The sequence below is a fragment of the Rhamphochromis longiceps genome, linkage group LG10 (assembly GCF_057381845.1).
Source record: "Rhamphochromis longiceps isolate RC_006_pf linkage group LG10, R_longiceps_female_GT1.1, whole genome shotgun sequence".
In the NCBI taxonomy this organism is placed as follows: Eukaryota; Metazoa; Chordata; class Actinopteri; order Cichliformes; family Cichlidae; genus Rhamphochromis; species Rhamphochromis longiceps.
The window spans coordinates 21,530,500-21,554,251 of NC_140566.1; the positions used below are offsets into that span (position 1 = coordinate 21,530,500).

The 23,752-nt window shown below is 41.4% G+C and overlaps 3 protein-coding genes across 4 annotated transcripts; all 3 read left to right on the forward strand.

The window, feature by feature from the left end:
- The first annotated feature begins 1,018 nt into the window (after window positions 1-1,018).
- Window positions 1,019-3,330, forward strand: LOC146660873 (E3 SUMO-protein ligase ZBED1-like). Its single transcript, XM_085420910.1, has 2 exons — window positions 1,019-2,159; window positions 2,277-3,330. Exons 1-2 carry the CDS (start codon window positions 1,090-1,092, stop codon window positions 2,932-2,934), a joined length of 1,728 nt encoding a protein of 575 aa, XP_085277036.1. The 5' UTR covers window positions 1,019-1,089; the 3' UTR covers window positions 2,935-3,330.
- Window positions 3,331-4,791: 1,461 nt separating this feature from the next.
- On the forward strand, window positions 4,792-8,766 carry crcp (calcitonin gene-related peptide-receptor component protein). Its single transcript, XM_085420914.1, has 6 exons — window positions 4,792-4,886; window positions 5,893-5,929; window positions 6,031-6,129; window positions 6,218-6,312; window positions 6,430-6,487; window positions 7,484-8,766. Exons 1-6 carry the CDS (start codon window positions 4,879-4,881, stop codon window positions 7,628-7,630), a joined length of 444 nt encoding a protein of 147 aa, XP_085277040.1. The 5' UTR covers window positions 4,792-4,878; the 3' UTR covers window positions 7,631-8,766.
- Window positions 8,767-10,091: 1,325 nt separating this feature from the next.
- tpst1l (tyrosylprotein sulfotransferase 1, like) lies at window positions 10,092-23,750 on the forward strand. 2 transcript variants are annotated; one of them, XM_085420911.1, is made up of 6 exons: window positions 10,092-10,350; window positions 14,189-14,867; window positions 16,028-16,186; window positions 16,340-16,593; window positions 21,591-21,792; window positions 23,221-23,750. In XM_085420911.1, the coding sequence occupies exons 2-6, from the start codon at window positions 14,460-14,462 to the stop codon at window positions 23,254-23,256; spliced, it is 1,059 nt and encodes a 352-aa protein (XP_085277037.1). In that variant the 5' UTR covers window positions 10,092-10,350; window positions 14,189-14,459; the 3' UTR covers window positions 23,257-23,750. The 2 variants fall into 2 exon arrangements, with proteins under 2 accessions (XP_085277037.1, XP_085277038.1); XM_085420912.1 differs by having other exon boundaries at window positions 14,193-14,867.
- Window positions 23,751-23,752: the final 2 nt, after the last annotated feature.

The following is a 23,752-nucleotide window of genomic DNA, read 5'->3' on the forward strand; positions in this document are numbered from 1 at the left end:
TGGAGTTCACAATTCAGTCTGATATTAGGCCACCATTGTGTTGCTTTGAACATGTATTTTTGGGGGGTTGAAAAAAGAAGTTATGTTTATTCGTTAAATGAATAGTTTTGATCAATAAACTTTCCTTGTTTAAACATGCGCCATGGTGGTATTTGCTGGTGACATCTTGATGTTGGTAAATACAAAAGATGAAAAATAATTGTAATAATGTGCAACACATTATGGAGTATGTTTGTGCTGTGAGTTCCTCTCTCCATGTACTTGTGCAATTAATCACTGGACAGCTGGACAGGTATGTTTATAAATAATATGATATTAGGCCAATTATCGTATACTTATTTATGACCTGTGGGGGAGGGGGGGTAGAATTGATTGTGAACAGGAAAAGGAAAATGCTTATGAACTTGTAAAGCAAAAACGTGATGCCTTTAATGTAGCGTTTTTTCATTATTATTTAACAAGAGAATTTGTTTCACTGTGTGATGACCGAGTCTGTTTCTTTTTTGTCTTGCCCAAAAGAAATTCCTCTCACATGGAACAGAAGAGGCTGGAGTGCACAGAAACTGCAATGCATGTTGGTTAGATTCAGTCTTCCTGGGTCCCACAGACTATCACCTGAAGAATAAACAAATTAAATTGCAGCACATTTTGTAGAATAACATTTTAAGATTAGTTTATTAGTTTATTTTAAATTTAAAGAGTCAAATGGAAGTCTTTCTAAAGTTATTTAACGATATTTATATTATGAAAAGCAGATTTTTGTTTTGTTAACATTTGAACAGAAAACATAAGCGAAAAACAAGAACAGAAAGCTGACAAAGCCACCCGATTGACCAAAATCAATTCAAAATACTCCTACACGACAGAACCTCTCTTCCTCGCTGGCTCGATATCTCTTAATAAAACGATCAGTGGTTTGCTATCTCTCACAACCAAAACACTCCACAAATCTCGCGAATCGTATCAGTTACGAAGCGTCGGACGTCACTGATCACGTGACTCTGACCAAACGAATCAAGCGTCGAGAACCAGCGTGTTGTGGACTCACCGGAGCTTCAGCTTCAAGCGAGCCATCGCTAGTGAGCAGAAATGGACAAAAAAGGGCGTATTTTGAACGGCAAGTTCAATTTTAAAGCAATGCCAGATGGATCTCTTGACAAGACCAAAGTAGTTTGTATTTACTGTCGATGTGAACTGCGCTATCACCGTAGCACGTCCAGTCTCAAATACCATTTGCTAGCCAAGCACACAGCTGAAGCAGAGAATCTCCCTCGCCAGATGCAGACCATGCTGGATAGCTTTCAAAGGAGACGTATGGACAATTCTACAACCAACAAACTTTCAACAGCCATAGCAAAATGGGTGGCTACAGCTTGGAGGCCGATTGACATTGTGGAGGATGAGGGGCTACTTGAAATAATTCGCATAGCGTCCAACGACTGCACGTATGAATTGCCTTCGAGAGCCACCACTATAGCTAAGATCCACAACTTATATGAAGATGAGAAAGCCAAAGTCGAGGAGACTTTGGGGCAGACCAATACGGTTGCGCTCACCGGAGACTATTGGACTTTTCGAAGTAATCACAGTTACCTTGGAATAACAGCACATTATTTTTCACCACAGTGGGAACTGAAGTCGCATGTTCTGACTGTTATGGAGACAGAGGAGCAGCACTTCGCCGACACGTGCGCCGAGCAGTTTCTGCAGGTAGCTAGACAGTGGGGGATTGAACATAAAGTCAGCACGCTGACCACTCACGGTGCATGCAACATGGTTGCAGCGGCCAGTCAGCTACCTGTAGAGCATATGCCTTGCATCGCACACAGCCTCCATCGAGCCATCACAGTTTCTCTACAGAACAGTCCATTTAACAGCGCATTGGCAAAATGCAGAAAGGTCATAGGCCATTTCAACCATAGCCCACCGAACGCACTGGAGCTCGAACAACAGCAAATTGCACATTTTCATAAAAAGGAGTCACTTACACAGGACGTATCAACAAAATGGAACAGTACCCTGGAGATGATCAAGCATGTTCTGAGAAATCAAGAACCACTGAGAGATGCACTGGCACTACATCCAACTAATGTCACAATGCCAACAACAGCTGAAGTGGAGAAACTGAAGAAGCTGGAGGCGGTCCTTGAACACTGCAGGTAATTTATTAATACTTTTACCACTTCTGACATAGAGAGTGTGTGTATAATGTATTTTGACCTTTTGTGATTGAATGTAACAAATTCTTAATGACGTATGTTTCTCTATTACTGCAGGTATATAACTGAACTTTTGGGAGGGGAGAAGTTTGTTTCCTGCTCAGTGGTGTTGCCAGCTTTGTGTCACCTGTCGCGAGTGATGGAGGTCTCTGAGTATGACCCAGCTTACATGGTTAACTTCAAGGAGACCTTTAAAGGAGAAATGGAGAAGCACAAGGAAAAAACTAACATCATGTGGCTCAGGGTTGCAACAGCACTGGATCCTAGGTTTAAGGGTCTTAAGTGTCTAAGCAGAGCTGACAGGGCTGAGGTGTGGCGCTTGATCAGTGCGTTGCTCAGGGAGAGGCAGAGGCCTGCACAGCCTGAACAACCAGCAACATATGAGCCATCTAAGAAAAGATCAGCTCTCATGTTTGCCTCAGAGTCTTCATCTGATGAAGAGGAGGACTATATTGAGAAATGTGTGGAGCGATACAGGGCAGAGCCAACTATTGACATAGAGGACTGTCCCCAGAAATGGTGGTCCAAGCATGAAGGGGCACACAGTGAGATGGCCTACCTTGCACGCATGTACTTGGCAACACCTGCCACATCCATACCATGTGAGAGGTTATTTTCACTTTCTGGGCATGTTTTTCAGAACAAGCGAGCTGCCCTGTCATCTCAAAATGTTAAGATGCATGTCTGTTTGAGCAATTGGGTTAGTGCAAAGTAATAGTGACAACCCATGTACTGTATGTTCTAGGGTTTTTTTTTTTTTTATTATTCTTTGTTTCTCCTATGTGCTGTTTCCATGTTCATGTTTTATTAGGAAAAAAGGAGGAAGAAGCTTGGGTTGCTCAGCCTCTGCTTAAAAAAAACTGGAGAGCAAAAAGAAGTATAGCCAAATTGTTTTATTCATACCTAACTGCATTCCTTGTTTTGATCCCACTCTAATGGTAAATTAAACAGTTACATTGTGTGGGAGTATATGATTCTTTTTGGCATAATTTTGAGTATTCAGTACCTTTTGAGGCTTTGTTGAACAGTATTCTGGATTTCTCATTGTATTTTTCATTGTTTTGAATTGTTGCGATTAACAATAAACACATATTTGCATAAAGCAAGTATAGTAGTTTGTCCACTCCCATACTGTTTAAGGTATTAGAAACATGAAGAGTATCCTAAAGTTCCTTTAGAACAGATTAAAAAAAAAGATTAATTTGCGATTTATCATGAGTATTTAGTCACGATAATTTAAGCGACTGACACAATAGATAGAGATATATATGAGAGAGATCTGTACATTTGCCACCACACAGGTGTAGATATTGTAGGTGCTGTGAATGCTTAAATTGTACCGATGTCCATCATACATCCAACTTTTGAGTATTTACTTTCAATTTACTTCATTTACTTGCATTAATAAACACAGACATCATGTAAATAATAAAACTAAACATTGTTCTTGATCATCATTTATGTCCAGTTGAGAATGAATGTGTGCACCCGCATATTAAATCAAATGAGCTCAAATCAGTAGTTTCATCTCCAGTCTTAGCAGAGGGTAATCATATAAGGAACGAGAGAACTGACAGTTACTATTTTAATCACCTTGTCTCAGTTGTTTTAACTCTCAGTATCATAAAGTAATGTGCTAACATCTGGACTGATGTGTTCACTGTCAGCATTTTAATCACGAGTTAAAGGCTGTAGGTTGCAGCCTTTGCTCTAACACTGTAGAAATGTAACAGGCCTCAGTCCTGATTCTAATAGTCTGAGCTGCTTCAAGCTTTATTTGTGAAGAGCACAGCAGCTTACAAAAACATAGCTAATTTGTGCTGTTGGGAAATATAGCTTTGATTGTTGAATCCATTTACATATTTCACTTTTTTTAAATTGTTTTTATAAACGATTTTTAAGACCTGTTTTTAAAATTTGGAATTTGAAAATGTTTGTGGAAATCAGGCTTTTTTTGAAAATTAAATTTTTTTGTGAAATTCATTTTTGATCAGAAGTATATTTTGATGGATATTTTTATTTAAAAATTGTGTTTTTATTTTAAATTAAATTATTACATTATAATGTAATAATTTACTGATGTTTGGATAAATACAATGATTTTACAAATGCATAATTTTTTGTACAATTCATTATTTAAGCACAGAATTCTTTATTTCGACGCATGTGGCTCTTGTGGTCCCCCATAGAGTAGGAGTGATGCCCTGCAGAATAATCTCTGTCCGTCCAGAAAGGTGTCTGGAGTTACATTGTCATATGCATTAGCCCCTCCTCCTAGACTTTCAGAAAGATCGTGCTGAGACAGATGGCCATATCTGTTTTTAATCTGGATGTTAATAAGTTTTTGTAAGACTGCTGCTTCACATGTTCACATTAGGAATAAACAGCATTTATAAAATCATAAATAGTCTGAACAGCAGAGGGCAGCATAAAGCAAAACAGTGACGGAATGGGAGATTTCAACAATTAAAGAAAAAAAGATACAGATGAAAGTTTTTTTATTTTTCATACAGTAACCTGATACCCCAGGTACTAATTTCCTTTACCAGGTTGGCCTCTGCCCTCCAACTTCCATCGAGGTTACCTAGCGGCGGAACGTTTAAGGCGGACTAGCATTCCCACACGGACACATTTGTAACGGAGCGACGTGCCAGGCGAAATGGAAGTGTAAGACCGTTTTTGAGTTAAAATGGATTTCATTTTTATATCTGCATAATTTTAACTGATATTTTTATAACGTTTTGTTTCACCTGAGGCTAAACGCTGTGGTTAAAAGTGCAGAATCTGCCTCGCTGTCTTTTAGTTTCCGGTTCAGTTATTGGGACCCGTGTGAGGGCTGTAGTCACATTTTCCAGTTAATCTGAAATAAACAATAAACAAATAAATTAAGTAAACGCAGCAGAACGTTAATGAGAACATAATAACAAGTGCATTTGTCAGCACTTTACTGATCCAGATTTTTGTGCTTTGATCGAAATTGTTTTTTATTTTTTTATTTATTTATAAATTACACGTGAAAACAGATGCCAGGTTCTCTCACGCGAGGAGATGTTTTCTTTTTGTTTGATGCATTATTTACTACTACTGCTACTACTACTACTAATAATAATAATAATGATGATAATGCTGAGATTTTGACACTTAGCACTAAACTGGCTCGTTTGAACAAATAATCTTAGTATATTAATAGTTGCAATCCCATTGCTATGGTAGCCCATATTTTATATTGTTTACAAATGTGCTACACAAATACTCTGTGGCCACTTTATCAATTCAAATATCTAAAATCGGTAAATCAGATGGTTACAACCCAGTATATTTAGGAAACCAAGACATGCAGAAGAGCATCGCGAGTTGAACTTTGAAGTAGACGAGTCACAGCAGCAGCAGAAGACCACACTGGGTGCCACTCCTGTCAACTAAGAACAGAAAACTAATGCTACTGTTCATATAGAATAACCAAAATTAGACACCTGAAGACTGGAGTAATGTTGCTTGGTCTGATGAGTCTCAATTTCTGCTGTAATGTTTAGATGGTAGGGTCAGAATTTGGCATAAAAAAACATGAAAGCCTGGATCTGTTCTACCTTGTATAAACATATTTTAAACACCACAGCCTCCACTGAGATAACCCTCAAAAACAAATGCTTACTTTTTTTTTTTTTATTCTCAGGAAAAATGCTAATGCTGCAATGCTCAGCAACTATGAGGTAAGGTCATATTTTCTCACTTTCTTCTTTATTTTCTGTGGTCAGTTCAAAGAATAACTCATCAGGCCGATGACACTTTTGTTTACCTGTGTGTTCCTCAGGTGTTCAAACTCCTCACAGACCTGAAGGAGCAGAGAAAGGACAGCGGGAAGCACAAACACAGCGCCGGGCAGCAGAACCTCAACACCATCATGTATGAGGTCAGAAAACATCCTCTGCGTTTCTCGTGCCTGTCATGTTTACCCGTTTTCAAAAGCACAGCCACAGTTTGGTTTGTACTTCCACCAGACGCTGAAGTACCTATCGAAGACGCCCTGCAGCAGACAGAGCCCTGAGATTGTCAAGGAGTTTCTCACCACCATGGTGCCGCACAAACTCACAAAGTCAGTAAGATCAGGCCATCACACTAACTTCCAGCCTTGATGCTTTCAATAGAACTTTACAGTCAGCATAAGATGCACAGCTCTTTTTAGATGAGAACTGTTTTTCCTCCCAAACAGGGCAGAAAAACTACAGCTACTGAACCACCGGCCTCTGACTGCAGTGGAAATCCAGCTTGTGAGTGTTTTTAAATTAAATTGCATCTTCATATCTACAGTGTTTTTATTACATTATTATTTATTACATTGTTCTCATTTAATTAGAAATGACTCTGTACTCTCAGAGTGACTTAAAGAATAGGTGTGCTGGTATTCTGCTTTATACGCCCGAGCTGTAAAAGGCTGATGGAGTATTGTCTTAATCTTGCCGGGCAGGCAGGCGGCATGGACACCTACATTTGTGAAGGCAACAACAAGCAAAGCAAATGCACCTTCAAATTGTTTGAATAATACAAATGAACTGTGTGATGGCTCACTTAAGTAGGAACAGATGAGCCTGGCTTCCACAGACGGGACAGAAACACTGTTTTTGTTTTGTTTTGTGTTGTTTTTACATAGGACTACTAACCTAACCTCTGCTAATGGCCACTTTTAAGGCTCCATTATTGAAGAAAAAACAAAAATGATGTCAAACATGCAGATTTGTGGGTCATTTCAACTCAGAATCTGTCAGTGGAGCTGTAAATCACAGATGAAAATAACACCACCAAAAAAAACCCACCTTGCACGTTAAAGTTAGTAGATTGGAGTGTCCCTGCAGCAGTCTGGGCTCATTCAGACTGTATAAAAATGTAGTTTGAGTTCTTCTTTGCCGACGCTAAATGTGCTGAAGAATGCACTGATAAAGTGACGCTGTTGAGTCTGGTGCTTTTAATCTCATATCACATGGTTTTCATCAGCTTGTAGAGTTCAACAGTTTTCAGTAATATGTAGATATTTTACAGATCTCTTCCCAGTTTTATCTGAGCACTTCAGGGACTAGTTGCCCCTGTTGGACATTCAAGCATCGACACTTCCATGAAAGCTGGCAAACTGTATCTACTGATGGAAATCATGTGATATGATCAAAAGCTTGAGAACAAAGACATAAAGCAAAAACGAACTGAAAACAGAAGATGAAATCACATCAGGAGGCTTTAGTGTTGCACTGTCTGAAGTTTCTTTCTGTGTTCAGATGGTAGAAGAGAGTGAAGAGCGACTATCAGAGGAGCAGATTGAGGAGCTTATCCAGACAGTCACAGATGTCCTACCGGGAGACCCAGAGCAAGAAAACGCAGCTCCAGCAGACACAGAGATGGATGACGGCGGCGAACAGTCATGACACCATGACGGGCCAGAACTGGAGATAACTGCAGAACTGGATGGACTGTGATTATTTGCACGACTAATTGAACTGTGCATGATGGGACACATGCTGCCTGACAGCTTGATAATTCACATCAAGTTGACCTGTTACATAAGCAGAAGAAGATATACTGATTGTTTCTCTATGTGCATTCATACTACATAGCTGCGTTAAATCAAACAGGGTAGTGTGTCACAATAGGAATTATTGGACTCTGATTTCCAAAGCTGCAATGTTAGACAGTTGTGCGATTAAACTTAAGCTGGTGCAGCATAAATGTAAGATCAAACCGTATGATTAGATTGGCCTGTGTAATAACAAAGAACAATATAAGCCAGGAGGTTGTCACTCAACTCTTATTCAGTTTGCGAAGCAATGATTTTTAAAACATGCTGACACTTTTTTTCCCTTTGCATTACAAAGAGATGTAACAGCTGAAATATGCAGCGGTTGTTTGTAATTTTGGATCACACAGAAAAGTTGCAGCCACTATGTCTGCTTTCAGGTATGGCTGCAGGGCTGTAGTTGTCAGTACTGCAGGACATGTTTCACAGAGATGTGTTTCTGTAACCGTGCAGAGGTCACACGGGATATAAACTACAGGTTTGCAGCACAAACTCTTTAACCACAGGCCCTGGATCAACTCCAGTTTTTTTTTTTTCTCAACTTTCTGTTGTAGTAGAGGAAGGATGTGCTGGTTAGAGTCATGTACATTTCTGCTTTTGGGCTTCCTGTTGACATATCACATCAGTTTCCTGTGCTTGCCAAGTACCTTGCCGAGGCGGGACGCCTAAGTGAAGTGAACACTGATTTTTTGGACAGCACATCTGAGCGCGCCAAGCCCCCCAACCCAGCCAAATCGGTCATGCTTGTAAATGTAAACAGGAGGAACACTTTATTAATTTCTATATGACAATCACAGTTATCGCTGTTACTTTCATTCTTACGATAACGAACTACCAAATCCGACAGTTTTACTGTACTATATTAATTTTGTTCTGCAGTCAAGACTGGTAAGAACACAGTAAAAGTGGAAGTAGGCAACATATCTTTGGCATCATTGGGGGAAAAGATTGACATATTATTGTAATTAAAGTTTTCCATTAGAGGACTACGCTTGTGTGAGGGAATTTTTTTTTCAGATTTAAATAGGGGAGAAGTAAAAAGGGGAAAAAGTCTACATATGAAATAGGATGTGGTGTTAAAATGAGTCACAGTGCATTTACAAAAACAGGGATGTGCTTTAGACTCAGTATTTACTTGGCAATGTGATTTTAATTCTTCACGGCATCCCTCTGAGATGCCATGTCCACATTGACATGACAGCATCACACAGTTGCTGCAGATTTTTCAGATGCACATCCATGATGAGACTCTGCTCCACCACACCCCAAAGGTGCTCTACTGGATTGAGATCTGGTGAGTCTGGAGGCCAATTGAGTGCAGTGATCTCAGTGTTGTGTTCATGAAACCAAGTGTAATTCCAATTTCCTGTTGCTTAGTTTTAATGAGCCTCAGTTTCCTGTTCTAAGATGACAGTGAGTGGCACCCAGTGTGGTCTTCTGCTACTGTAGGCCACCTGCTTCAAGATTTGGTTGCGCTTTCAGAGATGCTCTTCTGCAAACCTTTGTTCTTATGTGTCCTCAAAGCAGTCAGGCCATTCTCTTCAGACATTAACGAGGCATTTTTACACAGAGAACTGCTGCTCGCTGGATATTTCCTCTTTTTCGGACCATTCTCTGTAAACCCTAAAGATGCTTGTGTGGGAAAATCCTAGCAGGTCATTAGACCAGCACCAACAATAATCACCATAATTGCTGTAATGAAATGGTTCTTTCCTTTTGAGGCTCCCTTTGAACTCTAGCAGGTTATCTTGACTATATCTACATGCCTAAATTGTTTGACTTGATGTCCACTTACTGGCTTTCTAATGAAGTGGCCAGAGAGTGTCAGCGTATAAAGCAAAAGCATATAATTCTTTTCCTTTATTTATTTTTTCATCACCTCACTAGTTATTTCATTTATTATTCATGTCTCTCATGACTTATCCATGGACTGAGTCGATACTGAATATTTTATTTATTGCATGTTGGCAGCTTTACTTGTAATTTGGTCACACATGGTCGTCCACAGAGGCCGCAATCTATCATAAAGGCGATGTTAAGGGTAGCCAAAAACCTGCTCCTAATGAAATGATGGGTAAATTAAATGAGGCGGCTTTAACCTCCTTTAAATCGCGCGCTGTGATTAAATTTCCCCGGTGGGCTTTTTACTGAGAGCATACAAATCGATAAGGTAAAGTAATTCTTGCCTCCGGTGCAACTGCTTTGCTTCGCTCGGCTTCTCTTATGTCGACGAAATTGCCCTTTAACGCCTCCACCAATCAGAATCGTCCAAGCAGATGCGTTTTAGAATTGAGAGCTGTGCTCGTCCAATCAGCGCCCAGCTTTCTCTGCCAGCCTGCGCTCGTATCGTCTGCTCCCCTATCTCTCTCTCTCGCTCTCTGTGTGAATGTTAGATACAGCTCGACTTCTCACGAAGTTAGGAAATGGTGTAGACACCACGGCGGTGACCTTCGCCCATAGATGAGAGTAAACACCGATGTGTGTGTGTTGAGAAGGTGGGGGGAGACAGAGCAGCTGTCTGCCTCTGGCTTAAGGTCCATGTGTGTGTGTTTCTTCTTCGTATTTCGGCTGGTGAGTGAACACCATTTTTTCTTCTTTTTCACGGTTAAGACATTTCCAGCTAGGATAGCTATCTAAATGGAACCGAATTAGCCCATCCATACCAGGTGCAGGCGGTGAAAACGCGCCGTGACAGTCTGGCTGTCGTTTATGGAGAGCCGTAGGTGTCCCGTGTGTGTGTGTGTGTGTGTGTGTGTGTGTGAACGCCAGCGGGGCACTGACTCACTCACCTGGCGGATTTTTTGCCTTCCTGCTTCGGGGTGCAGGGAGACCAGATGTTTGTGGCTGCTGGGCCTGCGCTCTGCTGCCGTGCAGTAATCCTATTTATACAAGCACGCGCACTGCAGTGACAGCGGTGACCTGTTTCAAATACACCCACCAGCAGCCAGCTGGGCCAACATATTTTTGTGCAACTCGGCAAAAATAAATAAATAACGAGAGAGAGCCTCAATTCAGGATGAAGCAGCTGCAACTCAGCATAAGCCTTTGAGACCGTCATTTCACATTTGTTGACACCGAGAGGAAACAATGCAGCACAGAGTAGGAGGGCACATCCTTACAAACTAAATGTGGAGCAAAGGGTATGTTTTTGTGTGACAGTAAGGACTATTTCCTTACTAAAGCTAGGGTTAACGTGGCATTTTATATGGCAGGATAAATGTCTTCCAGATATAGGACGGATATACAGTGATTTAGTAGACTTTGTACACTTCTTCCTTGTTTAATGACAGTAAAACTGTTGTTTCAGCTGCTTTTCTGTCAGCTAATCATTTTGGGTTTCAGAAGGGATGTACCCATAGATCCGCTCATTAGTTTTAGAGCCACATGTTTCCTGTGAGAGACACACATTGGACACTTTATTGGGTACATCTTTCTAGTATTGGGTTGGATCCCTGTTTGGTTTAAAACTGTCTTGATTTTTCATAGCACAGATTCCATGAAACATTCCTCAGAGATTTTGGTCATTATTGACATTATTTTTGGCTGCACGTCCATGATGCAAATCTCCTGTTCCCTTACAAAGGTGCTCTACTGCACTGAGATCTGGTGACTGTGGAGCACATACGGGTACAGTGAAATTATTGTCATGTCAGGAAACCAGAAAGTGTTGCTTTCTGTTGGAAATAGCCATCAAAAGCAAAGAGCGCAGTGCAGTCATAAAGAGATAGGCATGGTCAGCAGTAATACTCAAGGTAGGCTGTGGTGCTTAAATGATGGTTAGTTGGTAACAAAATATCTCCGACATTATTACACCAGCATCAGCCTGAACTGTCAATACAAGGCACAATGGGTGCTTTCATGAACATGCTTTTATATTGCTTACAACAGATTCTGACCCTACCGTCACAGCAAGCAAGTGACAGTTGTCCAGTTTTCGTGAGCCTGTGTGCACTTTAGCCTCAGTTTACTGTTCTTAGTCTACAGGAGTGGCACCCAGTACGGTCTTCTGCTGCTGTAACCCATCTGCTTCCCAGTTCACGTGTTTTGCTTTCAGAGATGCTCTATTGCATACTGGTTATTCTCTCATCTGACCTCTGGTATCCACAAGGCGTTTTCTCACAGAGAACTGCCCCTCACTGGGTATTTGCTCTTTTATTTTTGGACCCTTCACTGTAAACACTGGAGATGACTGTGTGCAAAAACAGCCCCGTAGATCAGCAGTTTCTGAAATACTCAGATCAGCCTGTCTGGGAACAACATCCAACTGAGTCACTGCCATGTGTTTGGATGATTAGATATTCGTGTTAACAAGCAGTTGAACAGGTATGCCTAACAAAGTGTGTGGTGAGAGTGTGTTCACTGTTGTAAACCAGAAGCATTGTGTGTGTAAGAACAGGTGAGCGGGGCTAAAAATTCAAACACCGTTAATAAATGAGGAATAAAACAAATATAGAGACCTGAGGTGAGCATTCACTTCACTGAGGAAAGCCTGTCATTACGGTAAATCGTATAAATAAAGTAAACATAAAAACGAATGAACATGGATATTCAGTGGTGAGAACTGCAAACTGAAACTTTAAAACATAACTGTCAAGATTTTTATCTTTGGCAGGAAGTCAGTTTATATATTTGTTTGGAGGTTTCATGACAGTCTTCTGCTCAAAGGTTTCAAAGGTGTTGCTTTCTTGCAACCCACCTGAACTGCAGATTCTGCAGATGGACTGTGATCACGGTTCATTCCTCTTATTATTTTAGGTGTGTTTGTGAAAAGACAGTTTTCAGATATGTTGTGTTTGCAGAAACCAATTTAACCATTCTTTCTAAACACATGCTTACCCATGCAGAAAGGTTTGCCTGAGTTTTCAGATATTTGTTATTACTTCCACTGAAGTGCAGTAAAGGAGAACTGACTTTTGTTTGTGGTTTACTAAGCATTAAAAAATATACAAATTAAGTGTTCCTAGTGTTTTGCTCCCTCTAAAAATAAAATATCCAGTAGATTTTCAGCACTTCAGGTGCCATCAAATAATCAGAAACTAATGTTTCTCATTCGAGAGGATTTCCTTCCCTTCTCTGTTTCAACTGAATCTGTATGTAAAACAAAAACTATCCATACATGTCTGTTTAACTGGCAATGGGAGAACTAAAACACTGGAGTGTTTAAATTGGAAAATATGCTTCTTTTTCTGTAACATGTCTGATCCAGGCTTTTAAATCTGTTGAGGAAAAAGGGGCGAAAAAAAGCATCAAGACTCAGTACTTTGCCCTAATTCTCTGCAGGCTCCAAGTGGCTTAATCTCTGCATCAAATTAAATTAGAATTACATGTAAAAATCGTTCGGGTGCTACTAGACTTAGGATAGTTTAAGACAGCACCAAACCATCACAGCCCAACCCCAATGTCCTCGTTTACAGCTGTTTTTACTTTTAGTTTTGCCAGAGAGAACATTTTTTCAGGCGGTTTCATCCAACCCACAGAGGGTACTGCTCCCCCACATGCCATCCAGATGTTCGGGATCCCTCCACACCCAGACAGAACAAGCAAGATGCCAAAATGCCCCTGAGAAATGGAGGAATATTTCAGATACACTTTTGCAAGATGCTGCAGTTTCAGTTGCATTAATTCAAGCATTTACTTAAGTAAGTAGTGGCTCGGTGCTTTATACATGCTTTGCTGTTTTAGAGTGCCAGTAAGAGGAATTAAACACCGACTTGTGAAACTCCTCGTATGCACATTGCAGAAGATAAATGGGGAAGTTGCAGGATGTCTGAATTGGTCAATAGTAATGTGAGCTTTAACAAATTGATTTGCGTTTCAGCGTGGCAGAAACTGTCAGTGAGAATAAAAGCATGAGGGAGCTGTAATTAGTGGCTTCAGAAACATTGCCTGAGAGTGTGTCTGCGTTGCGTGCCGCAGTGAACTTTGATATGGCTTTAGCAGTCGGCGGCTCCCCGGAGGAGTGATGCAAAATAGATGCTTTGAGGAGAAAAACTGGATGCATTTCAGCTCCTCTGAAAGCCTGTGTGTGTGTGTGTGTGTGTGTGTGTGTGTGTGTGTGTGTGTGTGTGTGTGTGTGTGTGTGTGTGTGTGTGTGTGTGTGTGTGTGTGTGTGTGTGTGTGTGTGTGTGCGTGCTCGCGCGCGCAAGTGTTCTTGGCAAAAACGACGGCCACCATTCGCACACTGCTAGCAGATGATAACTCACTCTGGGCTAATGTTGAGAGTTATTTATTGGAAATTTGTAACATGATAATCATGCTTTTTAATACTCAGAAGCTGGAAAATGAGGCTGGGAAAGTACTCTAATAGTGAAGTGCTTTACCGTCATTGAGAAACACAGTGTCTTTGGTCATAAGCTGATTCTTATGCAGCTTTTTCTGAGTTTTATGACATGTTCCTCTCTTGTCTTAGGTAGGAAGCATGGATAAAACGCACAGCTGGTTGTGGAGTGCGACACACCTGGATCCTGTTCACCGATAACGGGTCCAAAGAACTGCAAAAAAGTGAGGAGCCTTCCCAGACACCATCCTCCAGGATTCCTTCAGGATCACTTCCAGCATTCATCCTAAAAGCTGACTGTCAAACTGGCTAAGTTAAACTGAAGTGAGTCCCTCCAGTCTCCTCAGCTGACCCTGAATTAATTTTATGTCCTCCTAACTCCCAAACACACACCTCCCCAACAATGAGGAGCACCAGATCGAACCTGCTGCTGGGCTGCGTGCTCCTCTGCTCCGTCTCCCTTCTCTACCTGGGGATGAGCGGGGTAGACTGCCCTCCGAAAAGCCATCGGCGCCGCTGGATGGAGCTCACTCTGGGCTCAGGCAATCAGAGCTTATCCCTGACTGATCACTTCCCAGAAGACACACCCATTATCTTCATTGGGGGCTTCCCCAGGAGCGGCACGACACTGATGCGCGTCATGCTGGACGCCCACAATGCCGTGCGGTGTGGAGAAGAGACCCGAGTGATTCCCCGCCTCTTGACCATGAGGGCCACTTGGAGCCGCTCAGTGAAGGAGAGAATACGACTGGATGAGGCCGGCGTCACTGACCACGTGTTGGACTCAGCTGTGCGAGCGTTCCTGTTGGAGGTGGGTTTCTCAGGCTGCTTTTGCGATACTGAAACACATCTTCATGTTTTTTAATGGTGAGGAGTGTGTGAGAGAGACAGGGTCACATGTTTGTATTCACATGTATAGCCCAATAAATCCCCAGAGAAATGCCAATATTGGAAGACAAATTTCCATATTTTTGAATCTGTAGTTCATCTTTTAGTTCTTCAGCATTGAAAATCTTTAGCTTGCCCAGATTAACCTGCAGGATATTGTAAAACGTTCCTTTTTTTGCTTTAATTAGCTATATAGGACCACTTTACAGCAACAGCAGTCTGAACCTGCTTTATGTTGTGAGTTAGGTTTTCGCTCTCTTTCTCTCCCTAACAGTCAGATATAAGTTCTGAGCAGAACCAGGCTCAGGGAGGAGCACACATCTGTCACAGCTGGTATAGGGTTAGATGAAATAGAAAAGAGGAGCTTAGAGACCCCATGAACAATAAACAATACAAACTCCAGGAAGGAGACAGGAAGAAGTTCCCAATGAGCAGAAATGGTGTATGGAAAAAAAAAAGTGGGAAGTTAATTCAGTTGTGTTGGTTTTTACCTTCATTTTAACGATACACCAGTAAAAAAGCTCAGACCTTTGTTGCAGCAGTTTAATAAGAAATATGAAATAATATGAAACTTCCTGGAATAAATGTTTACAGTTTTAACTTCTTCCCCTATAAAAGCGCTGATGTGGAAATTTTGTCTAAGTGGCAGCACCTTATTGTTTAGTACAATAATACAGCGGTGAGTTGCCATTAAGCGCGATTTACACTTCTGCTGGGAATCTTTGTAGAGCTGCGACGCGATCTAAAGAAGTGGTTGACGTTGTTGCCAGCATTTATGTTTGAGCTAGTGCATTACGTATTAATTACCTCGTGGCTGAGTTTCATATGTGGCGCCAGGTGATAGAAACAAATAAAATGTCCTGGGTCCGCACTCTTTGTTGTGGTCAATTTCAAACATGTTTGTTGTTCAAATTTTTCCAACTTCAAGTTTTTTGATTGATGACATTCATTCCAATAGTTTCAGTGATCTGCCTGCAGGGGTTTGCTGACATTTGTGAGTCCTTATATTGATGCAGTTATTATTTCTGTATATTGAGATGATGATAATTGACTTTATTCGGGGTGTGTGTGTGTGTGTTCCAGGTGATAGTTGGTCACGGGGAGCCTGCGCCTCGCCTTTGCAACAAGGACCCGTTTGCACTGAAGTCTCTGTCTTATTTGGCTCACATCTTCCCGAAAGCAAAGTTTGTGCTCATGCTACGAGATGGACGGGCAACTGTGCACTCAATGATATCACGCAAGGTGCGTTTGTCTGTTTTCTCCTTCATGCTACAGCGTCCTCTCAGGTTGGCTGTTCGAGCAGCCACAAGAGATGCAAAAAAACCCATGCCATCTCGCTGAGTTTTCCCTGTCGGGATTCCTGTGGTGACCTTCACACTGTGCCTCATTTCATAGGTGACCATCTCCGGTTTTGACCTGACCAGCTACAGGGACTGCCTAACAAAGTGGAGCAGTGCGGTGGAGACCATGTTCAGCCAGTGCCAGGCGGTCGGATACGCTAGGTGTCAGCCCATCCGTTATGAGCAGCTTGTCCTCCACCCAGAGGAGGAAATGAGAAAGTTGCTGCACTTTCTGGATTTGCAGTGGGACCCATCGGTGCTGCACCACGAAGAGCTGATTGGAAAGGCTGGTGGTGTGTCTCTATCAAAGTGAGTACCGTAATTGTCGGGCTATAAGCCGCTACTTTTTGCACAAGCTTTGAACCCTGCGGCTTTTAGTCAGGTGCGGCTTTTCTATGGATTGTCCATGATTTTTGTCATATCGTAAGACGATTTGTTTTGTTTGTTCCGCTATTGTACGGCACTACGTTGCCTGGCGGAAGGGCATGTGATCAGACACACAGTATCTGGGTTCAAGAGTGGTATGTTGGTCACGTGTCCATCCGCCAGGCAACATAGTGCCGTACAAGTAGCGCGAAAAACAAACTTCAAATTAACGCTACGCGTTCAGCGGGAGTCGTGGATGACGAGCGGCGATAAGCTTGCGAAAAGCAAGTTATGCTCAACTCCACCGGTGGATTCTGACAGCGTGGAAAAGTGTGAAAACATCCATGATCACCAACGGATTTCGAAGGGCTGGACTGCTGCATGATGGAGAGGAGGACACCGCCACGGCCCTTCAGAGGGTGTTTGACTCTGACACTGACAACGAGGATTTCTTTGGTTTTGTAAGTGACAACGAAGGAGAGAAGCGGAGAGTGGATGACGAAGCCATCCTGAGCCTGTTCGTATCCGACACTGGAGAAGAGGACTTTGGTGGTTTTAGTGCGCAGGAAGATGGTGGTGAATGACTGACTTTTCTGCTTGTTAAAGCCGTGTCACTGCACCTGAGCCTAAAAGGTAGTCTGAATCTATTTTTCTGGTGTGCTGTAGGTTATTGTTATGTACTACATTTGTTACTCATTTATGAAGCACAGTACATGTTTCGTACTTGTAATTACCGCTACTTGTACATATACCTAAAAAGTTATGCAAATATGTACCCATAACTTGTTTTTCAAAATATTAATAAAAGGGGTGTGTCTCCAAACAGCCATCTCTTTCCTGACAATTCCCTTTGTGCATATTCTCTTACATATGATAAGTCAACATTGAAACACCTGCGGCTTTTAGTCAGGTGCGGCTAATGTATGTACAAAACAGGATTTTCCCCTGATTTTAGCTTGTGCGGCTAATATTCAGGTGCGCTTTGTAGTCCGGGAAATACGGTATATGAAATATGTGCTAGCTTTAGTGATACTTGTTTGTTTAATGTTATAAAGTTTTCAGATGGGCCGTCCTTTATATATCTGCCTTTGATTCAAGTGTCTTTTCAAATGAAAGCTTCTGTTGTGGCAAACGTTTTAGAAGCGGGTATCTCAAAACCTCAGCATAATAAATAGCACACTACACTGAAACTCTCCACATGATAAGATACCGGTACCCACAGTGGTTTATTTTTAACCTTTAAAAGTAGCAGCAGTCCTAATGTATTTGCATGCAATGTGTGCATGCACTGAAGAAGTTTAGATTACATTACATTTCAACCATGACATGGTTTTAATGCACATGCATACTTTGCATTTTCACCTTCAGTTCTGTTTAGAAATGATTTTATTTCTGTTAAGTGTAAAAAATAGTTTAACAGAAGTTTCTGTTTGTTGTTTACACTTTTAAATGAGGGGGGAAAAAGAGCACAGAGAGATAGGGCTAGTTATGTAATGATCTGCTGGATCAGCCTTGTAGTCTGGTTGCATCAAGTAGCATGTAAGAGGGTATCTTCTGTTGGGCTGTACGCTAATGTTAAACACACACCCTAGCTGGAAGGCTTATCTCCTGACATCGCTCTCTCTCACAGCAGAGGTCATCACTTAATTGCCGCCTTCCAGGTAGCTCTGAACTGAGATGTCATCTGAGCACATTCCAGTAGTAAAGGCAGGACAGTGAGTGAAAACGGGATTTGCTTTGCTTCTTAGTGAGGTTGAACGATTCATGCATCACTAGCAAGAGAGCACAATACTTGTTTTCACACTTAAAAATACCGCTGCAAACACGTACATGAACAGAGCCTGATCAGTGATCAAAAACGCACAACATAGGCAGTGCAGATTCAAGTTTTATTACCGGTTGTGTCTACTGCTAGCTTTCTTCCAGCTTTCCAAGTTGGAAATCCAGAAGGGGTGTAGGAGGCGTTTTAGATGAAAATTTAGACTGAGAACTCGATTGTGCAGTGGTTAGCATTTTTGCCTTGCAGCAAGAAGGCCCTATGTTCAAATGTTATCCCCGTGTCTGCAGGGGTGTCTCCAAGTACTCCGGCTTCCTCCTCACAGTCCAAGGATATGCAGTCAGTGGGGTTAGCTTGACTGGTAATTCTAAAATTGCACATAGGTGTGAACATGAGTGTGAATGGTTTTGTGACAGACTGCTTGCCCATTCTCACCTTATGGTAGGTAGGATAAACACCAGCCCCCTAGCCTACACATAAAAACCTGAATTGAAGCCGAAGAAAATGGATGAAACTGTGTGTGATGTGACGCACTGTAAGTTCATACTGTTGTTGAGAAGTTGTAATGTTCTTTGCTGGATTTAGTGCCTTTGGACAGAGCATTGTCTTGCCCCCTCTACTCTGTTCAGAGCAGAGAGCTGCAGCACCCAGACAGACAAAGAGAGACGTTGTCCCTTGTGAGAGGAGTATGCTGAATACTCAGTTTATTCAGCCATTTGCAGCTGCGTTTAAATGTGACTGAGTTTTCACCTTTCTTTTGTTTTGCTTCTTGTTTGTCTTCTGTTTTTCTCTATTTTCCTGTTGCATTTTATACCGCTTTGGTTCACAGCATTTTGTTCAACCCTTGTTGTTTTTAAAAGTGCCCTAATTCACTCGACTTATTCAAAACTGAACTAACTGAGGTTTCCCCATTTTACTAGTTTTGCAAAATTTGATGTTTCACAACTTGAGAAACCAAAAGTGTTTCAGTTGTTTCAAAAGTGAAAATCAGACCGTCAAATTTGACTCAGGAGTAATCCCACAAATTTTCATGCAGTCTCTGCTGGAGGATGGTAAAAATTCTCCAATGCGCATGAAGTGAATGGTCAACACACATCCGGCCATATCCAGTCTAGAGGAGGTCTAGGGAAGTTTTTTAATTGGTTTGCATGAAAGAAACAGATTTGCTGAATATGCAGTTAGCTTGCAGTTAATAGGCTGTGTTCCTGTTATTATTGTTAGGCCATATATGCTGTGCACATGCATGATGCTGAATTTAAACGGTTTACTCATCCTGTGAATTCACGCCCCGCTGGCTTTGAGGGGCAGCTATATTTCACGATAGAAAGTGTTGTTTTTTTCAGGTTTCTGAAAGCCAGCTGAGATTCCCACTTCTCACACGTCTCGCTCACACACTCCATGTGCTGACCACATTTTTGCTTACTCATCTTTGATATTTATTCAGTAACTGTATATGAACATATAAAAGTTTCATTGTAATAAAATACAGAGCAAATCATTAGTAAAAGTAAATGTTCTTACACTGCAACATGCTTTATTGAATGATAAGGCCTTCTCAGATGTGCTTATGGTAAATAAGCAGCACAGCTTGAAGGTTAAATGATGGTCCAAGATTAAGAAAGGCACCAGTTGGACTGTTTACTCTGCAGTGGTGCCAACACGTATGTCTGTCCTCATTAACAACAGTGCAATTAAAATAAAGTCTTCCATAATGTAATGAATAAGTTATTTTATATGGCCGCATTTTTCTTCATCCATTTCTATATGATAGTACTCCATCTGCATTAGTGAGAAATAAAGTGAAACTGTTGCACCTGGAAAAAATTTGATTTTTACTCATTCTGTCTGCACCGAGGGTTTAAAGTGCGGAGTGATCTCAGCTAATTCACTGGGATCCTCCTCAGTCCTGCAGGGTTTTTTTATGTTTTGTATTCCAACAGATTTTCTGTTTCTTAAGATGACAGTGTCAGATATAGCAGGGTGCACAACGGTGTGAAAATATGTGTGAAGAATGATATGTGTGAGGTGTTCACTCAAAACAAGTCTTAAACCACAGGAAGTCACATGACTGTGAGACCTTCGTGTCTTCTAAAGTTGAAACTCATGTGTTTTGTCATGTAATGTGACATTTAGCAAAAAAAATCACTTTAAGTTCAAGTGTATGTTTTTGTGTTTGTTTTCATTATTGATTAATACATTTATATTATTATAAAAAAAACTGCTGCAGAATTTTTCCCCTAACAGTTTCAGGTTTAGTCTTAAGGGAATTTCACCAAATGCGATTGACCCTGTGGGTTTTACCTCAGATGTTTTGTTCTCATGCAAATCAGGACTGTAAGCAGTAAGCACAAGTCTAAAAATGCAACTCAAAACAGGCAAACCCACCATGAGAAAAAAAAAATACTAATCACGTCGTGCAGGATGCCGAAAATCTTCATTTTAAATCAGCCAAACCTTTCAGGGTTAAGTAAAGCTTACAGGACTCCCACAGAAAGACTTTTTAATTTGTGTTGCTCCACTTGTTTGTTGTGCCTCAAGTAGAGCATTTCTCTGCAGGCCAGAAGCTCGGGGGATTTGGTGGGAGTTTGGCTGCTAAACTGAAACTTGGCGCGCATTTGAAGGAATTAGGCCACATTCTGGGAGAATTAGCACCCTCACTTTGAGAAGTTGTGCAACGGCCGGCGCAGTGTTAGTCACCCAAATGCTTAAAGTAGGAAATGTGGAACAGGGTGCACACATTAATTAAATCAGAGGGAGTTATATGGAAGATTTAAAATGACTAGTTTCCTCCGAGTTACTCTCTGTTCTCATCTGCAATTCTTTGTGACGCTCTTTATTATTTTCTGTCGATACACAAAATAAAAGCAAATTAATAATACGCTAAAGAACTAAACTGTTTTATTCTTGCCAATCATGATTATGACACAAATGCACACAGAAAAAATGCATTTATTTTATTCTTTAATATTTTATTTTTGTATTTAACCCTTTTATTTATCTTTCTTTGGTGGCCAGTAACTTATGAATTATTATTTCCCATTGAGGCTGCTGTGAAGGGGCACGCCTTGGTTGTAAAGAGATCAAATGAATGAGCAGAACTAATTTCTCTTTGTATAAAACTTGCGCACTCGCATACATGACGTGGGTGTTTGGCTCTCTGCAGGGTGGAGCGTTCGACAGACCAGGTGATGAAGCCAGTGAATACGGAGGCACTGTCCAAGTGGGTGGGGCAAATTCCCCCTGACGTGGTCAACGACATGGCTGAAATCGCTCCCATGCTGGCTCGCCTGGGCTACAACCCCCATGCCAACCCTCCCGACTACACAAAAACGGAGCCCCTGGCACCTGAGTTCAACTACTCACACGTGAGTTTAAAAGCGTTAAAAGTGTTTTTGCCACTTAGACATCCAAACCCTAACATGATGAATTTACCATATGAAACAGTGGAAGGAGATTTTATTGTACCACCAAAAGGACATGCAGATGAACAATAACTACCTAAATTAGAAAAGTTGGCTCTGCTTTTTTAAATTCAAGAATGGGTGAAACTAACGAGCCAGCTTTTCCTCTCAAGAGAAACCTTAAAAAAAACAAAGATTTGCCCTTGAGTAGAAGGATTCAAGGGAGTCCTGCAGTTTGTTTGTATATGTTTCTGTTAACAGGAAAACATCAGCTTCTTCCTGCTTGTTTTCACTAACGTGAATGATTGCATTTCCCATGATCAGGAGAGATGTATCCTTTTTCATTATATAGTCTTTTTACACCTTGCTGTGTGCTAGCTTGCCTAATTTTACATGTGGTGTTGCATGTAGGCGTGCTCTGTTTGGCTGTTTCACAAATGCCCCACAGCCCAGAGATCTGTACTGCAAAGTAGGATTTGGCCTTATCAACCTAACTTCAGACTTAACCTTGGGTTTTCAGTATTACAAGGAAGGTTCACATGTTAACATTTTCTAAAAACCTGTTCCGTAGCAGGTTAGGCTCAAGATTAGAGACCAACGGCTATGAAATCAGTGACAAGTCAAATGTCAATCAGCTGTATTCTTCACTCTCACTTGTAGTCGCTTCAGTCGCTCAGGTGGAAGTTGAGAAAAGTTTATCTTGTCCTGCTCACTTCCTGTCACCTGTGGTTATTTCACCCGTAGCTGCTTGTGGTTTGTGTGTGTACGCAGCTTTAAACACCACTGAGTCTACAGCTGAGAGAGTAAAAAACACTCTTGTAGTTGTAATCCATCAGAATCAAGTAGACTTGTTCATGTCTCTGATAACCGCTTATCCTGATTGCCCACATTAGGGTAAGTGAAACCAGTCAACAGTACTTGGCGTAGCAAAATCCAAGAACACAAATGTTGCTTCAACCTCCTCAGTTCAGAGTCAGATTGCAGCCATATGATACTATAGCAGCTAATTACATTACAAAAGCTGGCAATAATTCATTCCTTGTTATGCACACTGATGAGCCAGCGAGCAGGAAGTGTGTAACAAACAGTCCTCTACTTCCTTAACAGGTCTTTGACCTTAATCTTCAGTGCCATGATAAACAGTCTGAAGGAGCCGCAGTTCTTGTTTCTCGACAGCTGCTGCAGCCCAGATGTTGGTGCACATCCACTGCTGCACCTGCATGTTAACATGCAGCACTCTAATCAGATATTATGTTTCACCAAGTGACATCCAGCGGTGCAGAGAACTTCACGTAGCTGCCAGAGTGAATCAGTTTGCAACCATAAATCAGCCTCGATAATTTCTCCTGTTATTCTGTGACCTGTGAATGACTCTGTCTTTTCTTTCCATAGAAAGAAAAATCAGCAGATGTTCCTCACCCCAGCTAAGCATGGCTGTGATGTTCAGCGATATGGATGCGCCGCAACGACAGATTTCAAGTTCTGGAGGAGCTACACCTGGCGGGAAAGATTTAAGTGTTCCATGTGTGTTTCTGAGTCGTTCGTAAGACTCGTGTGCGGTGTCCGTGTCTGTACACTGGCGGAGTGTTTAAGATGCAGGTCTGGAGTGGACTACCTGCTCAGGGAAGTTCTGCTTCTTCGCCACTCATCGTTCCACCCCTCCAGGTCGAATCTGTGTTTCAGCTCGACCATCATGTCAGCTGTTATGACCTCATCATCACAATGTGAATCTGTCTTCAGACCAATCCCTCACTCGCTGGGAGCTCGGTGTTCGTGAAGCATAACGACTGTATATTTTTTGAAGACGTATGTTTATTTTCTTAATAAATTATTTTGCTGTTGCCCATTCAGGAATTTCAGAACTGGAACAATTTCTAATTGTGGTAAATTGTTGAGCATTATTAAAAAGAAAATAAATGTCACC

Coding starts and splice junctions, on each gene's coding strand:
- LOC146660873 (XM_085420910.1), top strand. CDS start 1,090: ATGGACAAAAAAGGGCGTATTTTGAACGGCAAGTTCAATTTTAAAGCA. Junction 2,160..2,276: donor GCGGTCCTTGAACACTGCAG/GTAATTTATTAA, acceptor CTATTACTGCAG/GTATATAACTGAACTTTTGG.
- crcp (XM_085420914.1), top strand. Junction 5,930..6,030: donor CAATGCTCAGCAACTATGAG/GTAAGGTCATAT, acceptor TGTGTTCCTCAG/GTGTTCAAACTCCTCACAGA. Junction 6,130..6,217: donor TCAACACCATCATGTATGAG/GTCAGAAAACAT, acceptor TACTTCCACCAG/ACGCTGAAGTACCTATCGAA.
- tpst1l (XM_085420911.1), top strand. CDS start 14,460: ATGAGGAGCACCAGATCGAACCTGCTGCTGGGCTGCGTGCTCCTCTGC. Junction 16,187..16,339: donor ACTCAATGATATCACGCAAG/GTGCGTTTGTCT, acceptor CTCATTTCATAG/GTGACCATCTCCGGTTTTGA. Junction 21,793..23,220: donor CTGAGTTCAACTACTCACAC/GTGAGTTTAAAA, acceptor TTCTTTCCATAG/AAAGAAAAATCAGCAGATGT.